At 69.1% G+C, this 26,289-nt stretch overlaps 3 protein-coding genes across 3 annotated transcripts; 1 reads left to right on the forward strand and 2 right to left on the reverse strand.

Annotated features, from left to right (window-relative positions):
- Positions 1-787: 787 nt before the first annotated feature.
- Positions 788-11,377, reverse strand: SLC38A3 (solute carrier family 38 member 3). The gene is made up of 16 exons (XM_038185999.2): positions 11,136-11,377; positions 6,544-6,727; positions 6,015-6,096; positions 5,786-5,901; positions 5,597-5,670; positions 5,420-5,512; positions 5,241-5,322; positions 4,483-4,565; positions 4,338-4,396; positions 4,047-4,220; positions 3,879-3,958; positions 3,690-3,790; positions 3,478-3,602; positions 2,624-2,768; positions 2,364-2,467; positions 788-2,107 (listed from the first exon to the last, which is right to left on the reverse strand). Exons 2-16 carry the CDS (start codon positions 6,651-6,653, stop codon positions 2,003-2,005), a joined length of 1,533 nt encoding a protein of 510 aa, XP_038041927.1. The 5' UTR covers positions 6,654-6,727; positions 11,136-11,377; the 3' UTR covers positions 788-2,002.
- A 6,856-nt stretch (positions 11,378-18,233) lies between these two features.
- On the forward strand, positions 18,234-23,405 carry SEMA3B (semaphorin 3B). Its single transcript, XM_038185958.2, has 18 exons — positions 18,234-18,262; positions 18,700-18,839; positions 19,531-19,688; positions 19,803-19,865; positions 19,948-20,067; positions 20,142-20,235; positions 20,323-20,442; positions 20,648-20,793; positions 20,870-20,984; positions 21,070-21,139; positions 21,213-21,357; positions 21,457-21,676; positions 21,760-21,851; positions 21,964-22,005; positions 22,103-22,260; positions 22,339-22,394; positions 22,466-22,605; positions 22,683-23,405. Exons 1-18 carry the CDS (start codon positions 18,249-18,251, stop codon positions 23,070-23,072), a joined length of 2,283 nt encoding a protein of 760 aa, XP_038041886.2. The 5' UTR covers positions 18,234-18,248; the 3' UTR covers positions 23,073-23,405.
- Positions 23,406-23,685: 280 nt separating this feature from the next.
- Positions 23,686-25,776, reverse strand: LOC101800895 (2'-5'-oligoadenylate synthase 1). The gene is made up of 6 exons (XM_038185959.2): positions 25,552-25,776; positions 25,192-25,465; positions 24,931-25,106; positions 24,594-24,835; positions 24,371-24,506; positions 23,686-24,291 (listed from the first exon to the last, which is right to left on the reverse strand). Exons 1-6 carry the CDS (start codon positions 25,717-25,719, stop codon positions 23,776-23,778), a joined length of 1,512 nt encoding a protein of 503 aa, XP_038041887.2. The 5' UTR covers positions 25,720-25,776; the 3' UTR covers positions 23,686-23,775.
- Between the last annotated feature and the right edge of the window lie 513 nt (positions 25,777-26,289).

Raw genomic sequence — 26,289 nt, forward strand, 5'->3', positions numbered from 1 at the left:
TGGGGACCTGCCGTGGGGCTCAGCACCTGGGGACCCGTGTGTCACACTGCCGGATGGCTGGGGACAGGAGGTCACACTCCTAGCGTGCCACTGCCAGTGCCCCCAGCTTATGGGGAGCGCTGGTGCCAGGCTGAGCTCTCCCCACGGGGACCCTCATTTCCCAGAGCCGAGGACCCACAAAATCAGCCCCCCGTTGTCGCTGGGGGGAGGACGTGTCCCCAAACACATCGCGCAGGGATCTGCCCCCCCCCCGGCCACCCTGCGGCACCCCCGTGCCTCCCAGCTGCAGCCACCGTTGAGGTTATTTGGTGCCAGCGATCCGGATTTGCTTCCAGCCGTCACCGAGGGCTTTCCTGGGGGATTGTTCGGGGAAAACAACCCCACGCGTGGAGCCCCCACGCTGCGCCTGCCCCACGGGCTGCCAGGACGCGCGCCTCCACGGGATGGGGCAGCCACGGTGCAGCGGCGGGGAGGGGACCGGAGCTCCACCGCAGGGCTGAGGGGGTCCCCGCGGCGTCCCGAGGGCAGCCGGGGGTCTCCCACGCCGTGTCCCAGCCCCACGCCCCGCGTGGGCAGGGCGGCAGCGCCCCACGGCGCCCGCGGGGGTGCGCGCAGGAGCCCGGCCGCGGCCGTCGGTGGGGGCGCAGCGCCGCCGTGCGCCCGGGGAGCCCGGCGCTGTCCCCGCGTCCCCGCTGTCCCCGTGTCCCCACGGCCCCCCCTGTCCCCGTGTGTCCCCCCGTAGCCAGCAGCCCCCCCCTCCTGCTCAGACACCCCGGCACGCCTCACGCCTTCTTTTCCTCTTTATTGTTACTCGCACGGGTTTCCTCGGTCGCCCTCCTCCAGCACAGAGCTAACCCCCGCTTATAATTTAAAAGCGCCGCCCCCGGGCAGCCCGGAGAGGTGGGCAGGGGTAGGGGGGCTGGGGCTGGTGCCCTGCCAGCCACCCCGACCCCATCCACGGCCCCCGGAGCTACCGAGAGCCACGCAACGCGTTAAAAAAGATCTACTCTTATATACAGTATTTATAAAAAGCGTCCCAGCCTCCACCACCCCCGTAAAAAAATACGTCTCTTATTTACTTGGCGAGCCCCCCGCTCCCCCCCACCGGCCTCCCTCTCTCTGCCCGCCCACGCCCCCCCGCTGCCCACCGTGGAGGGAGATGTCCCCCCGCACCTCGGCACGGCTGGGCGATCCCAATGGCACGGACAGACGGACGGACAGACGGACGGACAGGCCGGTGGCAGGAGAAGGGTGCAGGCTGGGTGGTGCCCATCACCCTGGCATCAGGGGATGCGTGCAGGACAGCAGCTCCAAAGCTTCCCCCCCACCCCACCCACCCACCCACCCAGCCGTCCCCAAGCCACGCTGCCCCGCGCACCCCAGCCAGCACCCCGGGGTGCTCGGGGTGCTCACGGTGCCCCCGGGGAGCAGCAGAATGGCCCCAGCGTGGCCGCTACCGGTGGCCAAGCCACAGCACCTACGGAAACCAGCAGCAGCCACCCCCGCTGTGTGTGTGTCGCCTTCCCACAGGGACAGGGACAGCCCCTGGGGACCTGGGCTGACAGCAGCCAGCCGGCCCCTGGAGAGCTCAGGAGCGTGCCGGGGGTCACGGGGGGCGAAGGGGGGAGCTGGCTCGGAGGGGACGGGGACAGCAGGGGACAGGGCGGGTGGCTGGGGCACTGCCCAGGGGTGGCCACCAGCCCCGCAGACGCTGCCCTCAGGGCTCTGGTGCCAGCGGAGGACAGGAGGATGCCCCCGAGCCGGGCTGGCCCCCGAGCCCTCCGTCCCCTGGTGAGGTAGGGAAGCGCTGATCTCCCCGATTCACAGATGGGGAAACTGAGGCGCAGAGCAGGGAGGTGCGGGCACGGGCTGGGGTCCCCTAAGCTGGCCGTGTCTCGTGCCCCCCTCCCACCAGCCAAGGGCAAGGGCGGGAGGCGAAGGTGGGGGCCCCGGGGGGGTCCTGGCAGGGTTGGGGGGGGTCAGGGTGGGCAGCCCAGGGTGGCTAGTGGCTGCCGCCACTCCTGCCCCCCCCCGTGGCCCAGTCGATGATGATGAAGCTCAGGCTCATGATCATGAAGAGCACCCCCAGGAGAGCGAAGCAGGCGGCCTGCGAGGGGACAGAGCAGAGGATGGGGGCTGCCCACCGCCACCCGCCACCCCAGACACAGCCAGGAGGGGGGCCAGGGGGCCCCCACCCCAGTGAGGACTCAGGAGACCTCATCCACGTCTCCTCCGTCCTCACGCCCCTGGTGTCACCCTGCAGGGGACGGCAGCGTGGCGCATCCCTGAGACGCAAGGGCTGGCCCCCGTCCCTGTGCTCGTCCTCCCCCACCAGCACCCAGGGGTGGGGGCCCAGGGCTTACCAGGATTTTGGGGGTGGAGCGCAGGGGCTCCTTGTCCTTGGGCATGATGCGGATGTAAAAGATGGCCGGGAAGATGAAGATGAGGCAGGGGGCAGAGGTGGCACCTGCGGCAGACGGTGATGGAGAGGGCAGGGTGAGCCCTGCAGCCCCTGCCGGGTCCTGCCCTGCCCTGGGGAGCAGCCCGGGGGGCACAGGGATGGGGCTGGGGGCTGCTGGAGGGGGGCACGTGGGGGGGGCTGGATGCCAGCGCTGCTGCTCACCGATCATGCCAAAGATGCCAAGGATGGAGGGGGCAAAAATGACCAGGAGGTTGATGAAGGTCAGCAGGACCACGGCGATGGCGACGTGGCGGATCCAGCTGAAGTTCTTGCCGTGGAACAGCATCTGCTGGATGGCCCGGCGCACCTGGGGGTGGGCGCAGGGAGGGGAGGTCACGCTCCATCCGTGGAGCCAGGGGTCACCCCGTCCTATCCCATATGCTCCCTTCCCATATGCACCCATCCCATACACTCCCAAACCATACGCTGCCATCCCATCCCACCCACCCCATCCCATTCTTTCTACTCCCACCCCATCCCATTCCATCCCCATCCCATTCTGTCCCCTCCCGCCCTGTCCCACCCCATCAATCCATCCCATCCCCATCCATCCCATCAATCATCCCATCCCATCAATCTATCCCATCCCATCCCCATCCCATCCCCATCCCATCCCCTCCCATCAATTCATCCCATCCCCATCCCATCCCATCTATCCATCCCATCCCCATCCCATCCCATCTATCCATCCCATCCCCATCCCATCCCCTCCCATCAATTCATCCCATCCCCATCCCATCCCATCTATCCATCCCATCCCCATTCCGTCCCATCCCATCAATCCATCCTATCCCTATCCCATTCCCTCCCATCAATCCATCCCATCCAATCCCATCCCATCCCCTCCCCTCCCCTCCCCTCCCATCCCCACCACCCCACTGCTGCCCAGCCCTGTCCCCACACCCCCCCTATTCCTTGTTCCTCCCCCTCTGCCTCAGTTTCTCCTCTCAGCACTTGGAGCTGAGGCCGAAGGGTTGGCAGCCTGGTGTCCCCAAGGTCCCCGAGGGGCCCCTCACCGGGAAGAGGACGATGGGGACGGTGAGCGTGACGGCCGTCAGCACGGCCACCCGCACGCAGAGGATCAGCACGTCGAAGGGATCCACCCTGCTGTAGGTGTGCAGCAGCTCCGACTCCACGCGCCCTGGGGGCACCGCGGATGTGGGGTCAGCACCAACACCCCCGGGACATCCCCCGGGTGCCACCATCCCCGAGCTGCCCTGGGGCTCACCGTAAAACGTGAGGTAGCCAAAAAGGGCGGCCAAGAAGTACATGAGGTACATGACGGCGATGGAGATGTTGGAGATGCACTGCATCTTCTTCTTGGAGGGGCTGCGGGAGATGGGTGTCAGCTCCAAACCCCACCCGGGGGGCAGCGGGCACCCCCCCCGGGCACCCCCCCAGCCCCTCCTGCACTCACTCCTTCAGCTCTGTGTAGATGGGCAGCACCTCGGGGTGGCACACGAAGGCGAAGGCCATGATGGGGATGGTGTAGGCTGTCTGCGAGGGGGTGGGTGGCTGAGCGCAGGGCACGGGCAGCTCGCCCCGGGGCCGGGACCCCCCCGCCGCAGCCCCCAAAAACCCTTACCTGGGAGTTGAGGGTGAAGAAGCTGGGGGTGCAGGCGCCCAGCTCGGGGGGCTGCGGCCCCATGGAGTCGTCCCAGTGCCCCCCGCCGCTGGCTGCCGTGTAGTTGAGGCTGCCCGTGCCGTTCCCCCCTTGGTCGGGGAGAGGGCAGGGGATCTGGAACTTCTTGTAGATGACCTGGGAGGGTTGGGGGAGAAGCAAGGGGAAGGGGGGGGGGCACCACGTCAGCCGCCCGGGTTTGGGTGAACGAAACCAGGAGAAAAAGGGGGCGGTGCGGCTTGGCGCCGTGCTCACCGAGATGAGGAAGAAAACCATGCAGCTGAGGGAGAAGCCGCTGGCGTAGCCGAGGTAGCCTGGGGGGGGACAGGGGAGCAGCGGTGGGCACAGGGCTGCCCCCAGCCCCCTGTTCCCCCCCCCAACCCCCCCGTACCCCGCTTACCCAGCTGCTTCATGAGAGCCAGGGGCAGGATGATGGTGACGGAGACCAGGATCACCAGGTAGTTCCCGTTCAGGTACCAGTCCCTGGAAGCAGAGGCTGCTCACAGCCCCGCTCAGCTGGGGAACAAGCCTCACCTGATGCGGGGGCGGGGGGGACATGAGCTTTGGGGGGGCTGTCTGCCTGCTGGGGGGGGGCCCTGAGCTGGCAGCACCTGGGCTGACACCCCTGGACCTTTGAACTGGTGTCCCCAGGGATGTGGGCATCCCTCGAGGCCATGGAGATTTCGGTGCTGGCGTCCCTGGGGACACTTGAGATGGCATCTCCGGGATCACCGAGACCTCTGTGTCAGCACGGGGACCCCAAAGTCGGGTTCTCTGGACCCCATGGCTGGTGTCCCCATGGATGCTGGTGTCCGCAAGGATGCTGGTGTCCTCGGGGATGCTGGTGTCCCTGGGGAGACCTCTGTGCTCACGTGGAGACCGCCGGGGTACCCCGGGTCTCCTTGGGGACCCTCGAGCCGGCATCCCCCGGGAGGAGGAACAGGTGGGCTGATCCCCCTCGGGGGGCGAGGAGCGGGGATTGGAAGTTCACCCCGGTCTAATCCCACCCAGGGGCTTATTCAGCGCTGACAGCGATCAAAAATAGCAGTGGCTTAACGCCACTAAATCCCGCCAGGGGCTGCACAGCTGGAGAGGAATCCAGGGCGCCTGCCGGGCGGGGACACAGGGGGGGGACCCTGCGGGGTTGGGGACACTCACGCGGTCTTCTCCTCCAGGTTGAGGAAGGTCTGGATGACGAGGGGCACCTCGGACTTGACAATGTACAGGTAGCTGGACATGGCTGCGGGGCAGAGCGAGGACAGCGTGGCGGGGGCCGCCCGGTGTCCCCCGTCCCCGTGGTGTCCCCACCCCAAAAAGCCCCCCCCCCAGCTCCTCACCCCCGATGTTCTGCAGCGTTATGGCGATGGCTGCGGCCAGCTTGCCCGGCGTGCCAAAAGCTCGGTAGCCCAACTGCTCGTAGGCACGGATGCCTGGGAGGGGAGAGGGGACACAGTGAGGGCTGAGGGGGGGGGTCCAGGCACAGCCCCGCCGGCTGCTGGGGTCCCGGCACTCACCCACGATGCCCGAGGACTTCAGCAGGAGGTGGATGGAGTAGCTGGAGAGCAGGGCCACCGCCGTCAGGAGGAAGCTGTGGGGGGGACAGCATGGTCACAAGCCGGCCCCTCGGTCCCCTGCTGGCCACTGTGCCTTTGGTGACACCATCCTCAAATTTGGGGCCCCCCCGGGTGCCCGGCACCACTCACAGGAAGAGGACGATGCCGGTGTTGGCCATGGCGTACGCCAGCCCCAGGATGCCGCTGCCCATGATGGCATTGCTCAGGTTGAAGACGGACATCCCGAACGACGTCTTGCCCTCGAACTGCGCGCACGGGGCACAAGGAGGAGGGGGACGGTCACACGGGTGGGATGCTGCCAAAGTAGGGGGGGGGATTTGGGGAGGTGTAGGGGGGGTGGCCCCGTGCCGCCACTCACGTCGGTGAAGTGCGTCTGCTTCTTCTCAGCGCCGTGGGGCAGGAACTCCTCCATCTCCGCGCTGCGCTGGTTCTCGTCAAACCTGGGCGCCGGAGGGAGGAGCGGGGGAAGCGGGAGGCCAAGCGGAGATGGGGACGCCACGGCCCCCCCCCCAGCAGCGCCAGGGCACGGGGGCCGGGGTTGGGGCAGCTCCCCCCTGCCCCTGAGCCCTCTGCGCACCCCAAGCGCTCTGAGCCCCACAAGAGACCCAAGCCCCCAATGTGCCCTGAGCCCCACCAGCCCCCTAAAAGCTCCAAGCGTCCTGAGCCCCCCTCAAGTCCCACGAGCAACCCCAAGCACCCCAAAAGCCCCAAGTCCCCAGAGCCCTGAGTACCCTCGAGCTCTCTGCACGCTCAGTGCGCCAAGCCCCCCAAATCTCCCGGAGCCCCCAGGACCCCCTGAGCCCCCAGCCCCACGCAGGGCCAGGCCGTGGGCACAGACAGAGGTGCCCAGAGCCACCCAAGGAAGCCTCCTGTCCCCAGAGCCCTACCTGTCACCCGCCAGCGAGGGGAGGGCGGTGGTGCCGAGCGCGGCTGCGTGCTTCCCGTTGGGCACCAGCTCCACCATCTCTGCCTGCACCGGCAGCTCCGGGGCCTCCATGGTGGGCGGCACGGATGCAGCTCCTCGAGGCTGGGCACAACGCGGGGTCCGGCTCCAGGTGGGAGCTGCAGGGCCTGGTGACGGGGTCCCCACAGGGGCCAGGTCAGCAGGGACGGGCGCCCTGGCGCATCCCCGTGGTGACGGGGACCTCCCGGCTCAGGTGGCCCAGCCTCCCCAGCAGGGCTTGGTGCCCAGCCTCAGTTTCCCCTCCCAGCACTGGTGGCTCAGGGGAGGCGGCGTGGGACGGGGCAGGGAGCTCGGGGACCCCCCGCTGCCACCGCTGCGGCAGGGGGGCTCAGGGGCACGTCAGGGCTGGCAAGCGGAGCAGGAAAGCGCGGGGCTGTGAGACGAGTCCTTGGCAGGGGATGGCGGCCGGGCTGCCGAGCGGGGACGCCTTGGCAAGCGGCACAAAGCCGCCTCTGTGCGAGCCCAGCCCTCCCCGCCCCGCTGGGAAACGGCACAGGGCCGCTTTCTGGGGCAGGCTGGCAGCCGGGGCACGGCCCCGCTGCCCCACACCGTCCCCTGCTGCCACCACCGCCACCCCCCGCTGTCCCCACCACCCAAGGGTCTCCATGATGGAGCCCTGCTTAGACAGGAGGTGTCACCAGCCCCGGAGGATGCGGCACGGTCCCAGCCCCAGGAGGATGCTGCTGCTCCATCAGCCCGGGGCTGTGGGTCCCCAAGGGGCTGCAGGGGCTGCAGCCATCCCTGCGGTCCTGAGCCAGCACTTGGGGTCCCACGGTGGCCCCGGGGACCATCTGGTTCTCTCTGTGGCTCTGCCCACTGCTGAGACCCCGGGATGGGGGGTCACGGGGATAGCAGCCCCGCTGGCTGCACTGGGGAAGGTCTCCAGCACCCCCGAGCCCCCACAGCTCTCGCCCTGTTCCCACTGCCAGGGGGACGAGAAGCCCCAGCAGGGTCACCCCGGGCCACGCGCTGGCTCACAGGCAGCCCTCGGGGGGGTCAGCGAGGCTAAGCCATGGGGTGGGGGCACGCGTCCACCCTCCTTACCCCCCCCTCTTTTTGCAGCACCTGCCCACGTGGAGAAACTGAGGCACAGCGGGGCCACATCCCCCCGCCCCAACCCGGCAAGGCCGAGCCATGCGGGGGAAGCGAGCGAACCGCAGGCGGCCGCTGGGCGATGATTTATCCCCTCCACTGGGCCTCAGCTTGGGCTGCATCCAGGCACGGACGGGGCTGCCAGCACGTCCCAGCGCCGCCGTTAGCTCCGCGCCTTCCCACCGCCACGGACACGTCCCTCGCCCGGCCCCCACCGGGCATCGCCGGTGCCCCGGTGCCAGGCCGCGAGGTCCCCGAGCCCCCCCCCTGCGCTCTCCCCTCCACAGCTCTCCCCTCCGCAGCCCCCTCCTCTTGTGGGGCCACGGCCACAGCCTGGGGAACGCCAACCTCCCCCAGCACCTCCCGGCACGGCCAGGCGACGGCCGGGCTCGTTTCTTATGCGGTGAGCGTCGCGCCCGGCTTCCTCCCGCCGGCAGAGCTGGCACGGCCCCGGCAGCGCTCGCTGCCACCTCGGCGGCCAGACCGGCCTTTGGTCCCTGCCCGGTGGCACCGGGGGGAAGGGGCGAGGGACCGGTGACGCTTCGGTCGTGCCCCTCACGGGTGCTGTTTGCTTTGCGATAAGCTTCTGCAGAACAGCAAATAAACAGCGCAACGGATGTCCCCGGGGTGGCCCCCAGGTCGGGGACTCACGCGGCGGTGGGCGCCCCGGTGGCACGGCGCCCTGGCTGGGGACCGGTTGCAGGGGTAGGAGCGAGTGGAGCCCACAGGGCTGCCACCCACGGTGCCACCAAACCCCTCGTGCTCGGCTGTCGCTTGCCCAGGGGCCGTTCCCGGTGTCACCGAGCTCGAGGACACCGCGCTGACGCTGCCAGCCAGCCCGCTCACGTCCCAGCGCCACGTGCCGGGCCCCAGGCGCAGGAGTGCCCCGAGCCACCAAAGCCCTGTGCGGATGCAGGCGCTGCCCCAAGCAGGGATGCGGTGCCCGGACCCCATCCCGGTTAATCCTCCCCATCTGGGGCGGGGGCCGTGGCACCGTGGCGGCTGTAATCCGGCTTTAGCGCCGAGCCCGATGCAGCTGCCGGCCTGCACGCGGGCAGCCAGGCGTTGCGCCTCGCGGGCTGGGGGCTACACAGCCCTCCTTGCGCCCACCGGCCCCAAAAGCATCGCAGCACAGCTCCCGGCTCGGGGAGGTGGCAGCAGGAGGGTGATGGCACGGCCACCAGCCCCGCTGGGGTCCCCAGGCGGTGCCGCCGGGCCTCCCTCCCACAGCCCGGCACAAGGCAGACCTGTGTTTTTCCCCTGACCTGCCTTCCTAAATTTAGCACCCAGCCCTGCTTTTAGCTGCGTGCTGCGCTCCCACCTCCCGACTACGCACGTACGGCCTCGCCCAGGGCCACGGGCTGGCACCGGGACAGCAGGGTGAGCTGAGACCCTCCCCAGACAGCCCCGCTGGGGACCCTCGCCAGAGAGGCAGAATGTCACCGCAGGCAGCCGGGGACATGGTGTGCAAATGCCACATCCCCTGGCAGCCCCAGGTCCCTTCTCCAAGCTAGCAAAGCCCCCGTGTCTGTGCCAGGTGACAGGCTCGCTGCTGTCACCAGCCCCAGCGCCGTCCCGCAGCGGTGGATGTGCCAGGGTTGGGGACACCGCGAGCAGGGGGTGGCAAAGCCAAACGTTGCCACACATCACCCAGCCTCTGGCAGGCAACGGGGAAACTGAGGCACGGCGTGGGGACGCAGCGCAAGGATGCCAAGCCCATGATGGGGCTGGTGTCACCTGGACAGGACGGTGCTGTCACAGGGATTAAATGGGTGGAAAGCACCTGAAAACACTATTTTAGTTTTTCTCGCACGCCTTGCTCCTGGGAAGCGAGACGTCTCTGAGGAGCTCACTCCCTAAAGCACACCTGCCTTCGCGGGACGCCGCCAGGAGCTCAGCACCCCAACCGTGGGCTGTGATTTTGGGGGGGACCCAGCTGGCCCCAGCCTTGCGTCAGCAGCCCCGTGGCGGTGGGGGATGCGGGGGTGGCCAGGACCCACGCGGCGAGAAGGCCGGGGGCAGGGGCCTCTGTTTTCTCAGCCAGAGGAACCCGTGGGATCCCAGTCCTCCCCCCAGCACCCCCATGCCAAGGAAAACAGCCTCTGCCGGGGCCCGTTTGTTTGCCGTGGCCGCGGCCCCAGCGTGCGAGTACAGCTGCAGCCCGGCCAGGCGCTGCGGGGACCTTTGCACCTCAGCCAGGCTCCCCGCGGGGGCAGCACCCCGATGTCCCCCCACACCCCCTGGAGCTGCCCAAGAATCCCTGGCGGCCCCCAGCCGCTCGTGTCCGGGTAGGGGGCTACAGGCAGCGCCGCAAGGAGCACCGTGCTGTGCCCACGGTGACAGCGCGGGGTTACGGCACGCTGCCGGACCCGCCGATGCAACCGCTCTGCTTGGGCCTGATCCAGATGCCAGTGGAAAATTCCCGTCTCCTCCCCCTGCCCAGGCGCAGCACCCAGGGACCCCCCCCCGGCCCCCTGTGCCAGGGCTGTCCTGCGGCCCTGCGGCGCACACGGCGCTAGCGGCATCCAGCACCGCGCGGTGCCTCGGTTTCCCCCGGTTGGTTTCTCCCCATCTGGCACAAAACACCCGGGGAACGCCGTGAGCCTCCTGTCTGGCTGAGCTGCCCTAAAAATACCCGGCCCTGGCGGCACGGCACGCACGGCCCCGCCGCCCGGGAGCCCCTGTGACGCCCTGACACCCGATCCCGCTACGGCCCTTTCCAGCTGTAACCAACAGACGCGGCTGCCACCGCTGATTAAAAATTAAAGTGGAAAAAACGGGGAGCTCGGGGGGTGGCTGGTTATCGGCAGAGCCAGGGGCGAGACTCGTGGGGTGGCCACGCGGTCCCCCCCCTCCCCTGGCAGCGTGGTGCCACCGAGGGCGGTGAGCGTGAGGCAACAGCTCCGGCAAGGCAGCCTCTGCCTTTTTATGAGCATTCGCAGGATTTTTTTTTTTTTTTATACGTTGTGGGAGGGTTTCAGCAGCTGGAGAGGGAAGAGGAAAAGGCAACGGCAAAGCAAACAGCCCCTGCGCTCCGGCTCTGCCACCTGCAAGCTGCCGCGGCGTGGGGCGGCGTGGGGCAGCGTGGAGAGGTGTGGGGCGGCGTGGGGACGCGTGGGGACGCGTGGGGAGCTGCTCCTGCCAGCAGCTCGGGGTTAGGACTGAGCGGCTCCCCCCTCCTCCAGCAGAACCAGCTGGAGGTGGGAGCGGGGCTCCGAGGAAGTTTGGAAGTTTGGGGAGGAGAAGGTGAGCGGGCGCCGGGGCTGCGTGCGCCGGAGCTGGGGCGCACGGAGGCGGCATTAGGGGCACGGGGGAGGGAAGGGGGCGAATTTGGGGAGAGCCTCCGCAGCTTTCCACCCCGGCAAAGGCTGGGAGAAAGCAGCAAAGGGGAGAGCTTGGGGCCGCGGGTCCCGCGGGTCCTACCTGCCCGTCCCCTCAGTGCCGCCTCGCTGCCAGCCCAGCCAACGGCGCCGGGTGCGCGCCGAGCCGCCGGCAGATTACCGAGCCTGCTCCGGCCCTAATCCCGACGGAGCGGGGATTAAACGGGAGCCCAGGCCCGCCCCCCGTGCCACGGCTCCCAATCTCTCTGCGCAGCCGGGGCAGCGTCAGTGCGAACCGCTGGGGAGGCCGGTGGCGAGGGGGAGGCGCACGCACAGCCGGCCCCGCTGGCCCCACCGCCACCGGGCACGGCCACCCCCGGCCCCCCCAGCGCCCAGCGCCGACGGCCGGGGCTGGCTCAGCCTCCCCGACCCCACCCCAAGGTCCGAGGGCAGCGAGTGGCTGGGCAGTGGGTGCTGTCCCGAGGGGCAGGAGGGCAGGATTTTAGCCCTCTGCCCCTCCGCAGGGCAGCCGGTGGGGGGTAAAAGGGGCAGGGCGGGACCCTTCAAGCTTTCCAACTCGCACTGAAGCTGCTTTTTACGCTCCAAATGTTGGGGTTTGCCCCCCAAAAGAGCCCCAAAGGGGATTTTATTTTATTTTTTTTTCTCTGAGGAGCGTTCCGCGTGCTGCAGGGATGCCCAGGGAGCCTGGTTGCCAGCCTGCCGCTGTCCCTAGCACGCCGGGGGGCCTGAGTGCCGCGTGAGGCATGCTGAGCCCCGCTGGTTCCCATGGGGTTTTCTTAGGGGGAAAAATCTTCTGGATCCATGCTGTGGTGACGGGGGACTCCATGAATGCTTCTCCCCTCGCAAAACAGCCCTGTGTTGTACCCAATGGGCTGGCTATTTTGGGGGGCTTCTCCTTAAACACCTCGTGGCTTGCAGCAGCAGCGAGGCACCTTGCTACCCCCCAAAAAACATCCCCCCAGCCCCACACGGTCCTAGGACACTGCATTTATGTTACAGATACACATGATGTGCATAAACCCTGACGGAGCAGATCAGGAGGGCTCCTCCAGCTGGCGGTGAGCATCGGGGTCCGGCCATGGGGAGGAGAACGTGCCCAGCCCCAGCGCAGCGGGCAGCAGCAGCAGCACCCACTTGCCTGGGAGCACTGGGGCAGCTGCTAAATACCGCACCAACAGCCATGGCTGGTTCTGCCCCCTGCTCCCGCGCCTGTTACCACCGCTCTCGTTCGGCCGGAGACATCCATTAACTAATTTCTAATAACAGCATCATGCGTAAGTGCTGAACCAGCGCTGGCCGGCGTGCCGGGGCGAGGCGGCCAGGTTCGGCGTCGGGGGGGTCAGGGCACCCAGAGCCGTGCTCCATCCGCTTAACCCTCCCCACCCCGGCGAGGGCGGGCACCCGCCGGCCACGTGGCACCGCGCTCCCCGGGGATGGGTGGCAGCGCACAGCCTCGTACGGGGCTCGTAAACGGCAGCCGCCAGCAGCCGCCCAGAGCGCAAACACAGCCCCAGCAGCCAGCATCCGCAGGCTGCGCTCAGCGGCAGGACAGGGACAAGGACAAGGACAGGGATGGGGCTGGGGACAGGTCTTGCTCCTCTGCAGCCCAGTGACGTAAAAACGCCGCTGGTGATTCTTGGTCCCCAAATCCTCCGTCTCCTTTTGCTGCAAAATGAAGGAGTGCCCCACTGTGCCATCCCTTCCCTTGTCTCCCGACACACAGTGTGCTTCTCCCCCTCCCCTCCTTTTCAGCCGGGCAGATGAACACAAACCATGCGCACAAACCCAGACAGAGCTTTGCAGAAAATCGCAGCAGGGAGGAGGAAGAAGAGGGAGAAAAGCCACCAAGCCCCAGGACTGGAGCACACCCCAAAGCTCCCCGTGCCCAGCTCCCCTCTGTCTGCCCCGTGCCACCCACAGCCACCGCCTCGTGCAGCCCCAGCCATGCACGTCCCCTGGCTCAGCCAGCCCACGAAAGCCACGGCCCTGGGAGCCAGCCCCGCCTGGCGCTGGATGAAGGCGGCCGGAACGGGGACCTGGGTGGATCCGAGCATCCTCAGCCATGAAGGACGGGCGCAGGGTGCCGGGGGCTGGCCGGGTGCGCGCCGAGGGTCACGCTCGGCTTCCTTGCCCAACAACCTTCCTGGGGCCAAGATCGGTGATCCCAGGAGCACATGGCTGAGGTGATGACTTTAACCACGGCCCCAGCGGCTCTCCCAAGTGCTGTCACACGGCCTCTCGAGCAAGAAGCCTCCAGGCACTCGTCCTTGCCGGGGACAAAGCCAGCGGGTGCCTCTGGTCCCTGGCGCCAGGCATCACCATCCACCCCGCCGGTAGGACAGGCACAGCTCCCCGGCCTCCCCCTCGCCTCGGAGGCCGCCACCACCATGCACACGCTGTCCTGTGGCTGGGCACAACAACAACAAGGAATAATTGGTTAATGTGATTTCAAAACATGATTTGCAATTATAACTCGCCAGAGAGCATTCAATGGCCCCACACACCGGGAGAGTGTTTTTCTCCTTCGTTTGTTCCTGGAAACTCTAAACCAATTAACTTTACAGAAGCCAGGAGCAGAACGCGGCTCCCCGGACCTGGCAGGGTGGGTTTATCGCTGCTCGATCACCTGCCTCCCCAGTGCGTCCCGTGGCACTGTGACGAGGGACACTGGGACAAGGGGACAGGGCAGTGGCCACCCGGTCCAGGCCGCCGCGTGCCAGATCCGCTGGGATGCCCTGCCCGGGGGATGCCCAAATCCCAGGAGGGGGGGGACGAGCAGCGTGCCGGGGCTTGTGCAGCACCCCTCCTGCACCCCTGTGTGCCACCCTGCCCCAGGCAGCCCTGCCACTGCTCCCGGTGCCCCGAGGACGCTCGGGGAATTCCTGGTGAAGCTGCCCCCGGTTCTGTGCCCAGCCCTGCTCCGCCCGGCCGGGGGGTTCCCTGCCCATCCCCGTGGGACACCCGCACGCGTCCCCAAACGCAGCTGGGGCGGGCACAGGACACGAGGCCTTGGGGACACCCAGTTAATGTTTAGCGGGGCGGGAGGGGGGCGATGTGTGGGGCAGCGGGGGATGCGTGGGGCAGCCGTGGGGTGCGCATCGCCCCCTCTCCCCGTTGGGCTGCCGGGGGGGGGGGCCTCCCGCTCCCTCCCCCTCCTGCCGTTGGCTGCGGGCACCGGCCTTGACCCGCGCCCCCGGGCGGCCCCGCGGCCCCCCCGGGGACCGAGCAAACAGGGGACAGGGGCGGTGGGGTAAGGCCGGGGGTAGGGGGCCGTGGGAAGCGGGGGCGCACCGGGGACGCAGCCGTGCCGGGGCTCCGGGAGGGGCCGCGCCCCCCGCCCCCCGCCCCCGCCACCTCCCGGTGGGGCCCGGGTGCCCCCTGGTGGCCGCCGGGGGGTCGGGGGCTCCCTCGCCCCGGCCCCCCCCTAGCGCTGCGCTGCGCCCCCGTGTGCCGGCGGAGCGCGGGGCATCTGCTCCGCGGTCTGCGTGGTGGGTGACGGGGTGACGAGGCACTGGACGTGGCACCTGCTGCTGCTGCTGCCCGGCTCCATCCCTGGTGTGTCCCAGGTTGCTGCCTGAGACCTCTAATGTGTCCCCCCAGCACCCATAGGGTGGCCCCGGCCTGTGTCCTACAGATACTCCGTGGCCACCCAAGCGGTCCCGCACCCTCACCCGGGGGTGCCAGGGGCTTGGGGTCACCGAGATGCTCGGGGGCTGCCGGGACACAGGCGGTGACATTTCCCAGCCGCTGCGGTCAAGGGAGCGGGGCCAGCCTGGCCGCCAGGACCGGGTGCTCCCGTGCCCCCCGGGTCCCAATGGACGTCTCCGGGTGGGGAGGACACAGCGCCCTTTGTTGCTGCCGGTCCCGACAGCAGGGACCGGGCTCCGCGTCCCTCCCTCCACCCCCGCCCTTGGGACTGGCACCCGTCAGCGATTTGGGGTTTAAAGAGCGGGCAGCAGACACTGCCCCAGCCCAAAGCACCCCGGGCGAGGAGGCGGAGGTGAGACAACGGCTGTGGGGCTGCGCCGGGGGCTGGGGGGGCCGGGTCCTTTGGCAGCTCTACGAGCACCGCTGTTCTGGGGGGCTTCAGAGCACCCCTGGGTGCTGGCTTGGGGACAGAGGCTCAGCCCTAAACCGGGGCAAGCTCGAGCAGCGGTGGGGCACCGGGCCGGGACAAGGCCCCGTTGTGCCGCCGCGGCCACCGCCGTGCCCATCAATGGCCGCTTTATGCGTGGTGGCCGCCCGGCCCAGCCGTCCCCGCCGCAGTGGCGCTGTGCGAGGCCCGCGGGGAGCCGCCCGGTCCCGCAGGGACAAGGTGGCCACGGCCGGGCCTGGGGTGGGGGACGAGCAAGCAGGTAGTGAGGGGCTGACATTAGCCTGGGGCTGCGGGGGTGGGCAAAGGGCCTGTGCATATCCCCGGCTGAGCGTGGGGGCTCGGTGAGTTGGGACCCAAACTTTTTTCCTGGGGGGAAAAAAAAAACTTTTTTTGCTGTGGGGGGGGACACATTGGCACCACCTGCCCCAGGGCTCGCCCAGCAGCCCCCATAGAGGAGCAGCTCGGTGGTGATGCCCCAAAGCCCCCCATGGCCCTGCTCGGCCCAGCACAGAGGGGGCTGTTACAGTGGGATTAGCTGGCGCGGCCGGGGCTGCCACCTAATCCCGGCAGGAATGTGCGGGGGCCCCGCTTGCTGCATTGGCTCTGGGGTGAGGGACAGCACCGGGGGGCTCCATCCTGACCCTGGCACAGCCCCCCACAGCTGCAGGGCCACGGCTGCATCCTGGTGCCAGTTTAGGCTCGCACCATGGTGCCCAGAGCCAGCCAGGGCACAGGAGCCAGCTTCGGGATGGTGGGGGAAGGAGGTGGAGAGATGGCAGCTGGGGGTGCCACCTGCCCTCGCTGTATGCCAGATGAGCTCCAAACCCACCTCTGCTGTGCCATCACGAGGCATTAGGGGTTTGGGGTGCCTGGCATTGGGGTGCAGGTGGGTGACAGGGGGCCTCTCCTGCCTCCATGCGCTCCCCCTGGCCAAGCGGTGCCGCAGGGACAGCAGCACCTGGCTGCCCCACTGCACAAAGCCCATCTTTTGCTCCTGTACCCCCCTGGGTGGGGGGCTCTGGATGGGTGCCCCCACAAGCAGGGGGGACTCCGGCTGGGGCTGGCACGTCCCCACGCTGACGGCAAGGCCGACGGTGGCCGTCCTTCGGGGAGGCCCCCTGGCGCTGCGCAGACAAAGCCCATTGCTGGGGTCTGGCTGGGAACAGGAGACAAAACATGGGCTGAAAAGCAGTGTGGTGGAAAATTGATGAGTTCCCTGCCTCGCTAGGGATGGGGAGGAGCGGGGGGGTGAGGCCGCACAGCTCCCTGGGACACGCCGGGCCATGGGGACGGTCTCCCTGGCCCACACAGCCCCGCAGACAAAATCTGTGCGACCCCGGCCATCTCTCAGGGCACACATGGGGCTGGCTCCCAGCTTTGCCCCCCGGCAGGGCCAGCTCCCTGTCCCCAGGGGTCCTCCCAGCATCACCGGGCACCCTTCCAGGGTCACTTGGGACACGGGACCGTGTCCATCCTGGAGCTGGAGGAGGCCTCTCCAGTGTCCTCCTGGGCTGTCTGGGAGCCCCTCTCCTTATCACCCCGCCGCAGGGAGCTGCTGTGGAGCAGGGGGGGGCTGGTGGCAACGTGGCGCACCCCCCCCCCTCCACAACTGCCCGGCCCTGGCAGCTCCGGCGCTGTTTTTCCGGGACGGAGCCACGGCCCTTGTGACGCCTGATGGCTTCTGCAGGCGGAGCCGCTGCTGGCAGGGCCCTGCAGCGCTGCGGGGCTCGGGCCGCGCTGGCACTGGCCACCCTCAGGCCACCTCGCCACGTCCCTGCTGGCCCTCATGGTGCTGGGAGCCCTCCCGGCCCCTGGGGAGGGGTGACATCCCCCTGCCTTTGCCCCCTGTGTCTCATCCTGCTCCTGGTTGGGATCAGGGGTGGTGGGGGGCACCGGGCCCCATGTCCCTGCTGCCACAGCCCTAGGACACCGTGCCACAGGCAGGAGGTGATGGCAGGGCCAGCAGGCACGGCCCCCCCACGGCGCTTTCCCTTGGCTGGAGCCACCCTCTGCCCAGCCCAAAGTCCCGCAGCGCCTCACGGCCCGGGCAAAGTCTTGCGGAGAAGCAAAGCTCTCCGCAGCCATCCGAGCCCGGGGGGGGGGGACGAGGCTGGGGGTGTCCCCTAAGGGCAGCCCAGTCCCCGTGTCCCTCCCCGGCCCTCCTTGCGGGCCGAGGCGCGCGTGGCCCCGCTGCCGGCACCTCTCAGCACTTGCTATTCTTGGCAGCGCCGGCTGGAAAATGGAAGGCAGCGGAGGAATTTTGTTTGCTGCAGCCTGGGCGCGGGCCAGACATCTGGGCTGCAGCTGAGCGGGGCCCCCCCGTGGGTCCTGGCCCCCTCCCTTTGCCCGTAGCCACCCCCGTGGGTGCGCTGAGCGTGGCGGTGCTCAGCCCGGCGGTGTTGGCGGCGGTGGCACCGCGGGGTGGTGGCACCGCGGGCCACCCACGGGCGGGTGCCACCGGCCGTGGCACGGCGTGTGGCTACGTGCGTGGCGTGTGCGTGTGCGACGGGCGTGCCGGGGAGCAGCGTGGAGCTGCGGGCGGAGGCGTGAGCCCCGAGGGGGGGTCCCCAAAGGGTGTGTGTGTGTGTGTTTGGGGGGGGGCGCACCGTGCGCATCGTGCGCGGGCAGGTGCCTTGCAGGTGCTTGCAGGTGCGCACGTGTTTGCGCGTGTTTGCGCGTGTGTGCCACCCCCACAAACACACACACACATACACACACCCCCCCCACCCCGGGCCGGGCCGTTCCGGGCCGCCCCCCGCCCCCGCCCCGCCCCGTCGGGGCCGCCCCACCGCCCTCCGGGTCGGGGCGGGGCCGTGCGGGACCGGGCCGAGCCGCGCCGAGCCCCAGGTGGGTGCCGCCGCCCGGGACGGGAACGGGGAGGGGAACGGGGAGGGCAACGGGGCGGGGGGGGGCAAGGGCCTGAGCCGCCGAGACTCGCCTGGACGGCGGCGGCGGGGCCGGGCTCGGCTCCGCCCGGGGGGAGCAGCCCCGGTGGGGGCCCCTCGGGTCGGTGCCGGGCCGTGCCGGGCCGTGCCACCTGCTCGGCCCCGCAGCCAGGCGGAGCCCCCCCCCCCCCTCGCCCCGAGGAAGGGCGCAGAGATGGGGAAACTGAGGTACGGGAGGGGGACGCGGTTGTTGCCCCCCCCCTCGGGGCTCGCCCCGTCCCCGCGGGGCAGCTCGGAGCCCTCCCGGGGCGCCTGCCTCAGTTTCCCCAGGGTTGGGGCAGGGGGAGCGCTCACGGAGCCCGTTACTTTTGGGGTCTGAATGCAGGGAGGGAGGGGGGCAGCAGCCAGCACCCCCCTACCTGCATACCCCAACCCTCACCCGGCAAGGGGGTCCCCTCAGCCAGCCCCCCTGCGCTGTGCCGGCCTCGCTGTAGGGCGATGCCCAGGGCACCCTCACCCTCTCCGTGTCCCCACGGTGGCCAAACCAGAGGGGTCCCACCGGGGGCACCGCTGCCAGCCCTGCATGGAGTGGGGGGGGAGAGCCCCCCGAGGGGCAGCGGGGAGGGGGCTGTAACCCGAGCTGACGTCCCCCCCTCTGCCTCCAGCCGAGGGGCTGCGAGCCAGGCACCAGCCATGAGCAGCCCGCTGCTGCTGCTCCTGCTGCTGCTGCTCCTGCTGCGTGGCCCCGCTGCCGGGCGCCCCCCGCCCGCCACCGCTACCCCCCGCCTCCGGCTGGCCTTCCCGGGTGAGTGCGGGCAACCTGTGGGGTGGGACGGGCGAGGGGACACCCCGCAGCCACCGAGCAGGGATGGTGCAGGTGCAACAGGGGAGCGTGGGGACGCTGGGCCCACCGGGGGACCCTGTGCCGTGCTCCCCCCCCTCCCGGTTCCCATGCACCAGGGTGCCGGGTCGGGGAGTCACCTCGGTGCCCCCAGCCATGGGTACGGGGTCCCAGCGAGCGGCCGTGACAAAGAGCCGTTTGTTCCTGCCGCGAGGGATTAGCTCCGCGGGGCAGAGAAAAGGCCCTTTCTCCCCGCCGCCTGCCGTGCCGAGATGGATGGTGGGCCGCTGCGGGGGCGGCGGAGCCGGGAAAGCCGGTGGGACGGGTCTGGGGGATGGGACCGGGCGGTGAGGGGGCCGCAGCCCCCTACCCGGGCACCTCGGAGACGTGGCCGCACTGTGGGGCTGGGATCTCAGCCCTGCTCTGGGTTTGCTTGCACCCAGGATGGGTGTTGGGGTGCCCGGGGACTTGGGGCACCCCACCACCTCCATGCGCATTGGTTGCTGCAGCTCACGGGACCCAGCACTGAGCTCTGCGGCACAGGGGCTGATGTGGGGGCAGCTGCGGGTCCCCCAGGACCCCAAAGTCCTCTGTGGGACCCCTGGGGACAGGGGCTGCAGCGGGCAGGGCTGAGCGGGGTGTCCTGGCCCCACAGAGCTGCGGGCCCGCCACGGGCTGCGCCTCTTCCAGCTGGAGCGCTCGTGCTGCTACGAGGCCCTGCTGCTGGACGAGGAGCGCGGCCGCCTCTTCGTGGGCGCCAAGAACCACCTGGTGTCGCTGAGCCTGGACAACATCGGCCAGCGGGACAGGAAGGTAACGGGGCCGGGAGGGTGGCGCAGGGTGGAGGTGGCCTCCCGTGACGTGCCACGGGTTTGGTGGCCCTCGTCTGGGTCCTGGGAGCTGCTAGCGTTCCCCTCCCGCCTGCAGATCTACTGGCCCGCACCGGTGGAGTGGAGGGAAGAGTGCAACTGGGCTGGCAAGGACATCACCGTGAGTGCAGGATGGGGCGGGCAGGGGGCTGGGTGAGGCGCCGGTGGAGCGGGGGCCTCAGAGCCGCCCCCTGTCCCCCCAGGCGGAGTGCATGAACTTTGTGAAGATCCTGCACGCCTACAACCGGACCCACCTGTATGCCTGCGGCACCGGCGCCTTCCACCCCACCTGTGCCTTCGTGGAAGTCGGCCAGCACACGGAGGTGAGCTGCAGCACAGCGCGGCACGGCGCGGCACGGCACGGCCCCGGCTGCCGGTGCTGACCCCATTCCCCCAGGACCACGTCTTCAAGCTGGACCCACGGCGCGCTGAGGACGGCAAGGGAAAGAGCCCCTATGACCCCCGGCACACAGCCGCCTCTGTTCTCGTGGGTAGGAGGGGAGCGAGGGAGGAGCTGGGGCTGTGGCTGCAGGCAGCGGGAGCGGGCTCCCGGTGATGCTTCCCTTGGTGCCTGCCAGGTGAGGAGCTCTACTCTGGGGTGGCCACCGATCTGATGGGGCGCGACTTCACCATCTTCCGCAGCCTGGGGCCGCGCCCGTCCGTGCGCACCGAGCAGCACGACTCCCGCTGGCTCAACGGTCAGTGCAGGGCACCCGGGTGGGAGGGCTCGGGCACCCTGCTGGGTGCAGCCGTCCGGGTGACGAGCTCACCGGGCTCCGCTGTGCCCGTCCTCTATCCTCCCACGGGGCCTGACGGGGTGGGAGCGCTGCCCACGGCTCTCTGGGGGTCCCTGTGCCTGCCGGGTGCCTGTGGGCTCTGGATGTGGCACCTCTCTGCCCCCAGAGCCCAAGTTTGTGGATGTTTTTTGGGTGCCTGAGAGCGAGAACCCCGACGACGACAAAATCTACTTCTTCTTCCGTGAGACGGCGGTGGAGAGGCAGCAGGGGCTGGGCAAGACCAGCTTCACCCGCATCGGCCAGATCTGCAGGGTGGGTGCAGGCAGGGGCAGGGGTGCCCGGGGTGCGGGCGCCGCCGCTCACCCACCGGCTGCCCCTCGCCCCGCAGAACGACGTGGGCGGGCAGAGGAGCCTGGTGAACAAGTGGACGACGTTCCTGAAGGCCCGGCTGGTCTGTGCCGTGCCGGGTGCCGACGGTGCTGACACGTACTTCGACGAGCTCCGTGAGTGCTCGCCGGGGTGGCCGGCGGATAGGTGCCGTTGCGCCAAGGTGGCCACGCTGATGCTGTCCCTTCTGCCTGCCCACAGGGGACGTCTTCCTGCTGCAGACAAGGGACAAGCGCAACCCCTTGGTCTACGCGGTGTTCTCCACCTCCAGGTAAAGCTGCTCTCCCTCCACGCGTGTCCCAGGCGCGCTCGCCCCTCACGTCGCCCTGTCTCTCTCCTGCCAGCTCCGTCTTCCAGGGCTCGGCCGTCTGTGTCTACACCATGGCTGACATCCGCCGGGCTTTCCTGGGGCCCTTTGCGCACAAGGAGGGCCCCAACTACCAGTGGGTGCCGTACCAGGCTCGTGTGCCGTACCCCCGGCCAGGCATGGTACGTGGCAGGGCGGGTGGCACCCAGTCAGCCCCGGGGTTTGCGGGGTGTTGGATGTGGGGAGTGGGGACCCCGCTCACCCAGCGCTGCCTCCTGCAGTGCCCCAGCAAAACCTTCGGCACCTTCAGCTCCACCAAGGACTTCCCGGATGAGGTGATCCAGTTTGCCCGGCACCACCCGCTCATGTACAACCCGGTGCTGCCCCACGGCCAGCGGCCCCTCTTCCTGCAAGCCGGCGTGCCCTACACCTTCACCCGCATCGCCGTTGACCGCGTCTCCGCCGCCGATGGCCACTACGACGTCCTCTTCATTGGCACAGGCACGTGCTGCCCTGGGCCGAGGGGTGAGAGCTGCGGCTGCGGGGCCGTGCCCGGGACCTCCGCCTCACCACCCTCCCCACAGATGTCGGCACCGTGCTGAAGGTGGTCTCAGTGCCCCAGGAGAGGTGGCACGGCATGGAGGAGCTGCTGCTGGAGGAGCTGCAGGTCTTCCAGGTGAGGGGCAGCCGCCTGCCTTCACCCCAGCGCTGGGGGTGGCTGCTGGGGGCTCCACACCCCGCAGCGAGCCCCCAGCTCTCCACGACGCCCACCCTTGCTCTCCCGGCAGGATGCGTCCCCCATCATCAGCCTGCAGCTCTCCTCCAAGCGGGTAAGGGGAGCAGACAAAGGGGCTGAGGCGCTGCTGGCCCCATGGGGAGGGTCCCTGCGTCCCCCAGTGGGGGTGCTGAGCCCCCTTCTCCCTGCAGCAACAGCTCTATGCCGGCTCGACCACGGCAGTGGCCCAGCTGCCCCTGCACCGCTGCAGTGCCTACGGCAAAGCCTGCGCCGAGTGCTGCCTGGCCAGGGACCCGTACTGCGCCTGGGACGGCACCGCCTGCACCCGCTACGTGCCCAGCACCAAAAGGTAGGCACCGCCTGCCCAAAACCTGGGCAAAGCACGCGCCGTGCCCCCGCAGCTCCCCATCTCCCTGCCTTCCTGCAGGCGCTCCCGCCGCCAGGACGTCCGCAATGGGGACCCCAACCTGCTCTGCTCCGAAGGTGAGGGGAACACCGGTGGGGGCCCGGCTGCCCTGCGGGGCTGGGGGCTGACGGGAGACCTCGTCCCGCAGAGCCACGGCGGGGCCGCGTGCCCCAGAGGCAGCTCTACGCCGTGGAGGGTAGCAGCACCTTCCTGGAGTGCGTGCCCAGATCCCTACAAGCCCGCGTGCTCTGGACCTACCAGCACAGCCCCGATGCTCCCCAGCGAGAGGTAGGTGCCGGGGTTTGGAGATGGGGAGGGTCTCCCTACACCCCCCTCCGTGCCCTGACCTCCCGCTGGTGCCGCAGGTGCAGCCGGACGAGCGGGTGGTTTGGACGGAGCGGGGGCTGCTCGTGCGCAGCGTCCAGCGCTCCGACGCCGGCCTCTACCTGTGCCGCGCCACCGAGCACGGCTTCACCCAGCCCCTGCTGCGCCTGGCGCTGGAGGTGATCACCGCCAGCCGGGCGGCAGTGCCACCACCCCCGGGTGCCCCCGCGCCCTCCCGCACCCTCTGGTACCGGGACTTCCTCCAGCTGCTGGAGCGGCCCGAGGCGGCCTGCGAGGGGCCTAGGGGCGGCTCACGGGCCCCCCGTACCCAGGCCGGGCCCCCCGCGAGGCCCGGAGAGGAGCCGCGGGCCGCCCGCCGCCGCCGCACCCGGGGAGGGCCGCGGGGTCCCCGCAGCGCTTCCCCCTGGTGACACCGGGCCCGGGCACCGGGCGCTGCCTAGGAGCGGGGACCGGGCCTGGCTCTGCCGCGTGGCGAGAGGGGCTCGCAGTGGCCGTGGGGGGCTCCCGGCCGGGCGCGGGCCCCGCTCTGTTTATGAACAGCTGGTAGCAGCGGGCGCGCACCCGGCCGAGGCGGCCCCGGTATGGCAAAGGGGGCCCCCGGGGGCGAGGGGAGCAGCCGCGCTGCGGGGGTCGGAGGGGGCGGCCCGGGCGATGCAGGCGGGGGGCAGGTGGGAGCCACCCCGGCCTTGTACTAATTGAGCTCAATAAAGCAGAGGAGTCAGCACAGGGGCCCCACGAGCGTGCCCCCCGTGTGTGTGTCGTGTCCTCATCCCGCCAGGCGCTGCTGGGATCCAGCAGCCCCCCCCAGCACCTGTGGCACCAGGGCTCTTCCCCCCCCACCTATTTTCTCTTTAATTAAAACCAAAAGCGCAGCGTTTTCCACCAGCCCCAGGGAGGGGAACTCGTGCCCCCCACCTGTCCCCCCCCTTGCAGGGACGTTGACACCAGCCCTGACTCCGGGCACCGCTGTCACCCCCCCACACTCCTTGTCCCGTCCCCACTTCCCAAAGCACGGGCAGCACGTGGTCTTTAAAATACTTTATTTCCAGGGAGAAATAAAATGGGATATGATGGGGGGGGGGGAAAACAGCAAAGTGGGGTGCCTGGGGGTGCTCAGGAGGACGGGCAGCTGGGGTGCTGGGGCCTCGCTCCCCCCCGTAGCCGCAGAAGCAGGTAGATGGTGCTCTTGGGCTGGACGTTGTAGTGCTGCAGTGTGTGTTGGTCCTCCAGGTTCCTGGAGTCGTAGGTCAGGCGCTGCTGCTCGACGGGGATACCCTGGCGGCTGTTGATCTTCTTCTTCAGTTGCAAGACGGTGTCAGTGGGCCGCACAGAGTACGTCATGGTCTGGTTCTTGATGTCCTTCACGAAGATTTCCATCTCCTGGGGCTCGGTGCGCAGCAGCACCAGCGTGGTGTCGTAGTAGATGCCGTAGGAGGCCAGGCTCTTGTCGTTGTGCAGGATCAGGGGGGTCCCGGCCGGCTGCTGGGACAGGCGCTGCTGGTACGGGGGGATGCCCCAATTCTTGCTGATCTCTTCCTTCAGCTGCCAGATGGTGGTGCTGGGGCTGACAGTGATGCGCAGCCTGTCGCCCCGCAGCCCCGTCACCTCCAGCGTCACGGGCTTGGCCGGCTGCAGGAGAAACCGTGGGTGAGCAGCAGCAGCGGGGCTGGGGGGCTGTGGGGTCAGGGGGGGGTGCGGGCAGCCCTACCTGCACGTTCCAGGGCTGGACGCCGGTGATGCAGCGCATGGAAGCGCAGCACCGGGCAGCTTCCCTAGCCACCAGGTCCCACTGCTTGCCCTGGCCCAGGATGCCGGTGGGGTCAGCAGGATCCAGGATGATGGGGCTGCGAACGCAGAGGGGGCAGCGCTGTCAGCCCGGCACGGAACCGGGGCTGGGAGCAGTGTGACGGGGCAGGGGTGCGAGTCCTTACCAGGGCATCCGCAGCAGCTGCTTCAGGTGGGCGCCGATCCGGTGATGCTGCAGCGAGTAGTACCTCTCCCAGTAGATGCAGATTTCCCGGTACTGGCCCAGCAGCTTCAGCACGGTGCAGAAACCCTCAGCCATGTTGAAGGCTTCGTTGCTGTTTGCGCCCTGCTCCCAGGTATAGATGGTCAACAGCTCCAGGGCGTATTTTGGGGGCAGTTCTGCGCTAGGGTACTGTGGCTTCAGTATCTGGGGAGAGACAGGGGTGGGGAGGCAGCAGGTAAGGGGGTCCCGGGCAGGGGGTGGGGGCTGTGTGGGCACAGTGGGGCCAGGCAGCCCCTCACCTGCTTGTACCAGTGCTTGACCAGGCGCAGCAGGTTCTTCAGCTTGGCGGGGCAGCGCTTCACGAACTTCTTCTGCAGCTCAGTGAAGCAGGTGGAGAATTCCCCAGGGTTGCTGTTCACGTCCAGCAGGTCCACATAGACCTGCGGGTCCGGCGGGCCATCCTGCGTCACCTGGCCTGGGGGGACAAAGGGACCTTGACCCCCGTCCCGCACCGTGCCCCCTGCCTGCCCCATCCCATCCCATCCCATCCCAGTCCCTACCCAGGGCATCGTAGGTGGGCAGGACGTCGACTTCGATGGACTCGCCGTTGGAGGAGAGTGTGAGGCTGAGGGAGCGACCCTTGTAGCGGGGCGGGCTGATGCTGACGGTGAACGACAGCCTCTGCCTGCACTCTTGGAGACGATTCTCGATGAATTTAAGGATCTTGGGGTGCTCCTCTCGCTGCTCCACGTAGCTGGAGAAGCAGCTGAGGAAGATCACCACGTCGGCATCCGAGTTGTTGCGCAGAGCCGTGCCCTTGCCCGCCGAGCCACCCTGCGGGGGGGAAAAGGAGAGCGGGCGCTCAGCCCCAACCCCGGCAGGACGGGGTCCTGGAGAGGGATTGGGGTGGCAGCTCGCACCTTGACCGTCTTGAAGACGCGGGTTTTGTCCTCGAAGCACTCCTCCTTGAGGAAGTCGCAGATCTGCTGCACCGTCTTCTTCACCGCCGTGGCGAAATCTGTGCTGGGCTGTAGGGTGGCGGCCACCCAGCCGTCCAGCTCCGAGGTGGACACGTTCCACAGCTCCATCGCGGCTCCCCCAGCTCAGCACCGCTTTCCTCCCGCTCCGGCTTTATATCCCTCTCCCCCGGACCCCCCCCTTTCTCCACGGCACCGCCCCCGGTTAAGGTAGCTCGGATTTCCCCCCCCAGGTCTCTCCCTGCTGAGCATCCCCCGAGGGGCGCAGAGGGGCCGGGGGCGCAGCGCGCGGCGGTGGCAGCGGGGCCGGGGGACCCCGATGGAGAGGGTGGGACCGGGGGTCCCTGAGCCCCCCCCCCGGCCCCTCGGTGCCTTAACCACAGCCACTCCCAATTTCGCTTTCGGCTCCTCTCCGCTTTCGGTTTCCGTCTCTGACGGCGTCAGCTGCGAGGCTGGAAACGAAACTGCGGGGAGGGGTGCGGGGAAAAACGGGGAGGGGGAAACCGAAACTGGGGACGGGGTCAGGGACAGGGATGGGATGGGGTGGGGTGGGGATGAGACAGCCGGGGAGCAAGGAGGGGATGGGAAAAGGAACGGGACGGAGCGGGGACAGGGATGGGAAATAAAGGGAAGTGAGGAGGGGATGAGAATAGGGACAGAGCTGGGATGAGTACGGGCACG

This window comes from Anas platyrhynchos, chromosome 13 (genome assembly GCF_047663525.1).
Source record: "Anas platyrhynchos isolate ZD024472 breed Pekin duck chromosome 13, IASCAAS_PekinDuck_T2T, whole genome shotgun sequence".
In the NCBI taxonomy this organism is placed as follows: domain Eukaryota; kingdom Metazoa; phylum Chordata; class Aves; order Anseriformes; family Anatidae; genus Anas; species Anas platyrhynchos.

Bases quoted from the DNA above. Each gene is read 5' to 3' on its own strand.
- SLC38A3 (XM_038185999.2), bottom strand. From the start codon at position 6,653: ATGGAGGCCCCGGAGCTGCCGGTGCAGGCAGAGATGGTGGAGCTGGTG. The intron at 5,323-5,419 runs GTGAGGAGCTGG...TCTGCCCCGCAG, and splicing joins AACGCTGCAGAACATCGGGG to CCATGTCCAGCTACCTGTAC. The intron at 4,397-4,482 runs GTAAGCGGGGTA...GTCCCCCCCCAG, and splicing joins GGCTCTCATGAAGCAGCTGG to GCTACCTCGGCTACGCCAGC.
- SEMA3B (XM_038185958.2), top strand. The intron at 19,866-19,947 runs GTGAGTGCAGGA...CTGTCCCCCCAG, and splicing joins GGGCTGGCAAGGACATCACC to GCGGAGTGCATGAACTTTGT. The intron at 20,236-20,322 runs GTAGGAGGGGAG...GGTGCCTGCCAG, and splicing joins AGCCGCCTCTGTTCTCGTGG to GTGAGGAGCTCTACTCTGGG.
- LOC101800895 (XM_038185959.2), bottom strand. From the start codon at position 25,719: ATGGAGCTGTGGAACGTGTCCACCTCGGAGCTGGACGGCTGGGTGGCC. The intron at 25,107-25,191 runs GTAGGGACTGGG...TTGTCCCCCCAG, and splicing joins GCCCACCTACGATGCCCTGG to GCCAGGTGACGCAGGATGGC. The intron at 24,292-24,370 runs GTAGGGCTGCCC...TTTCTCCTGCAG, and splicing joins TCCAGCCCTGGAACGTGCAG to CCGGCCAAGCCCGTGACGCT.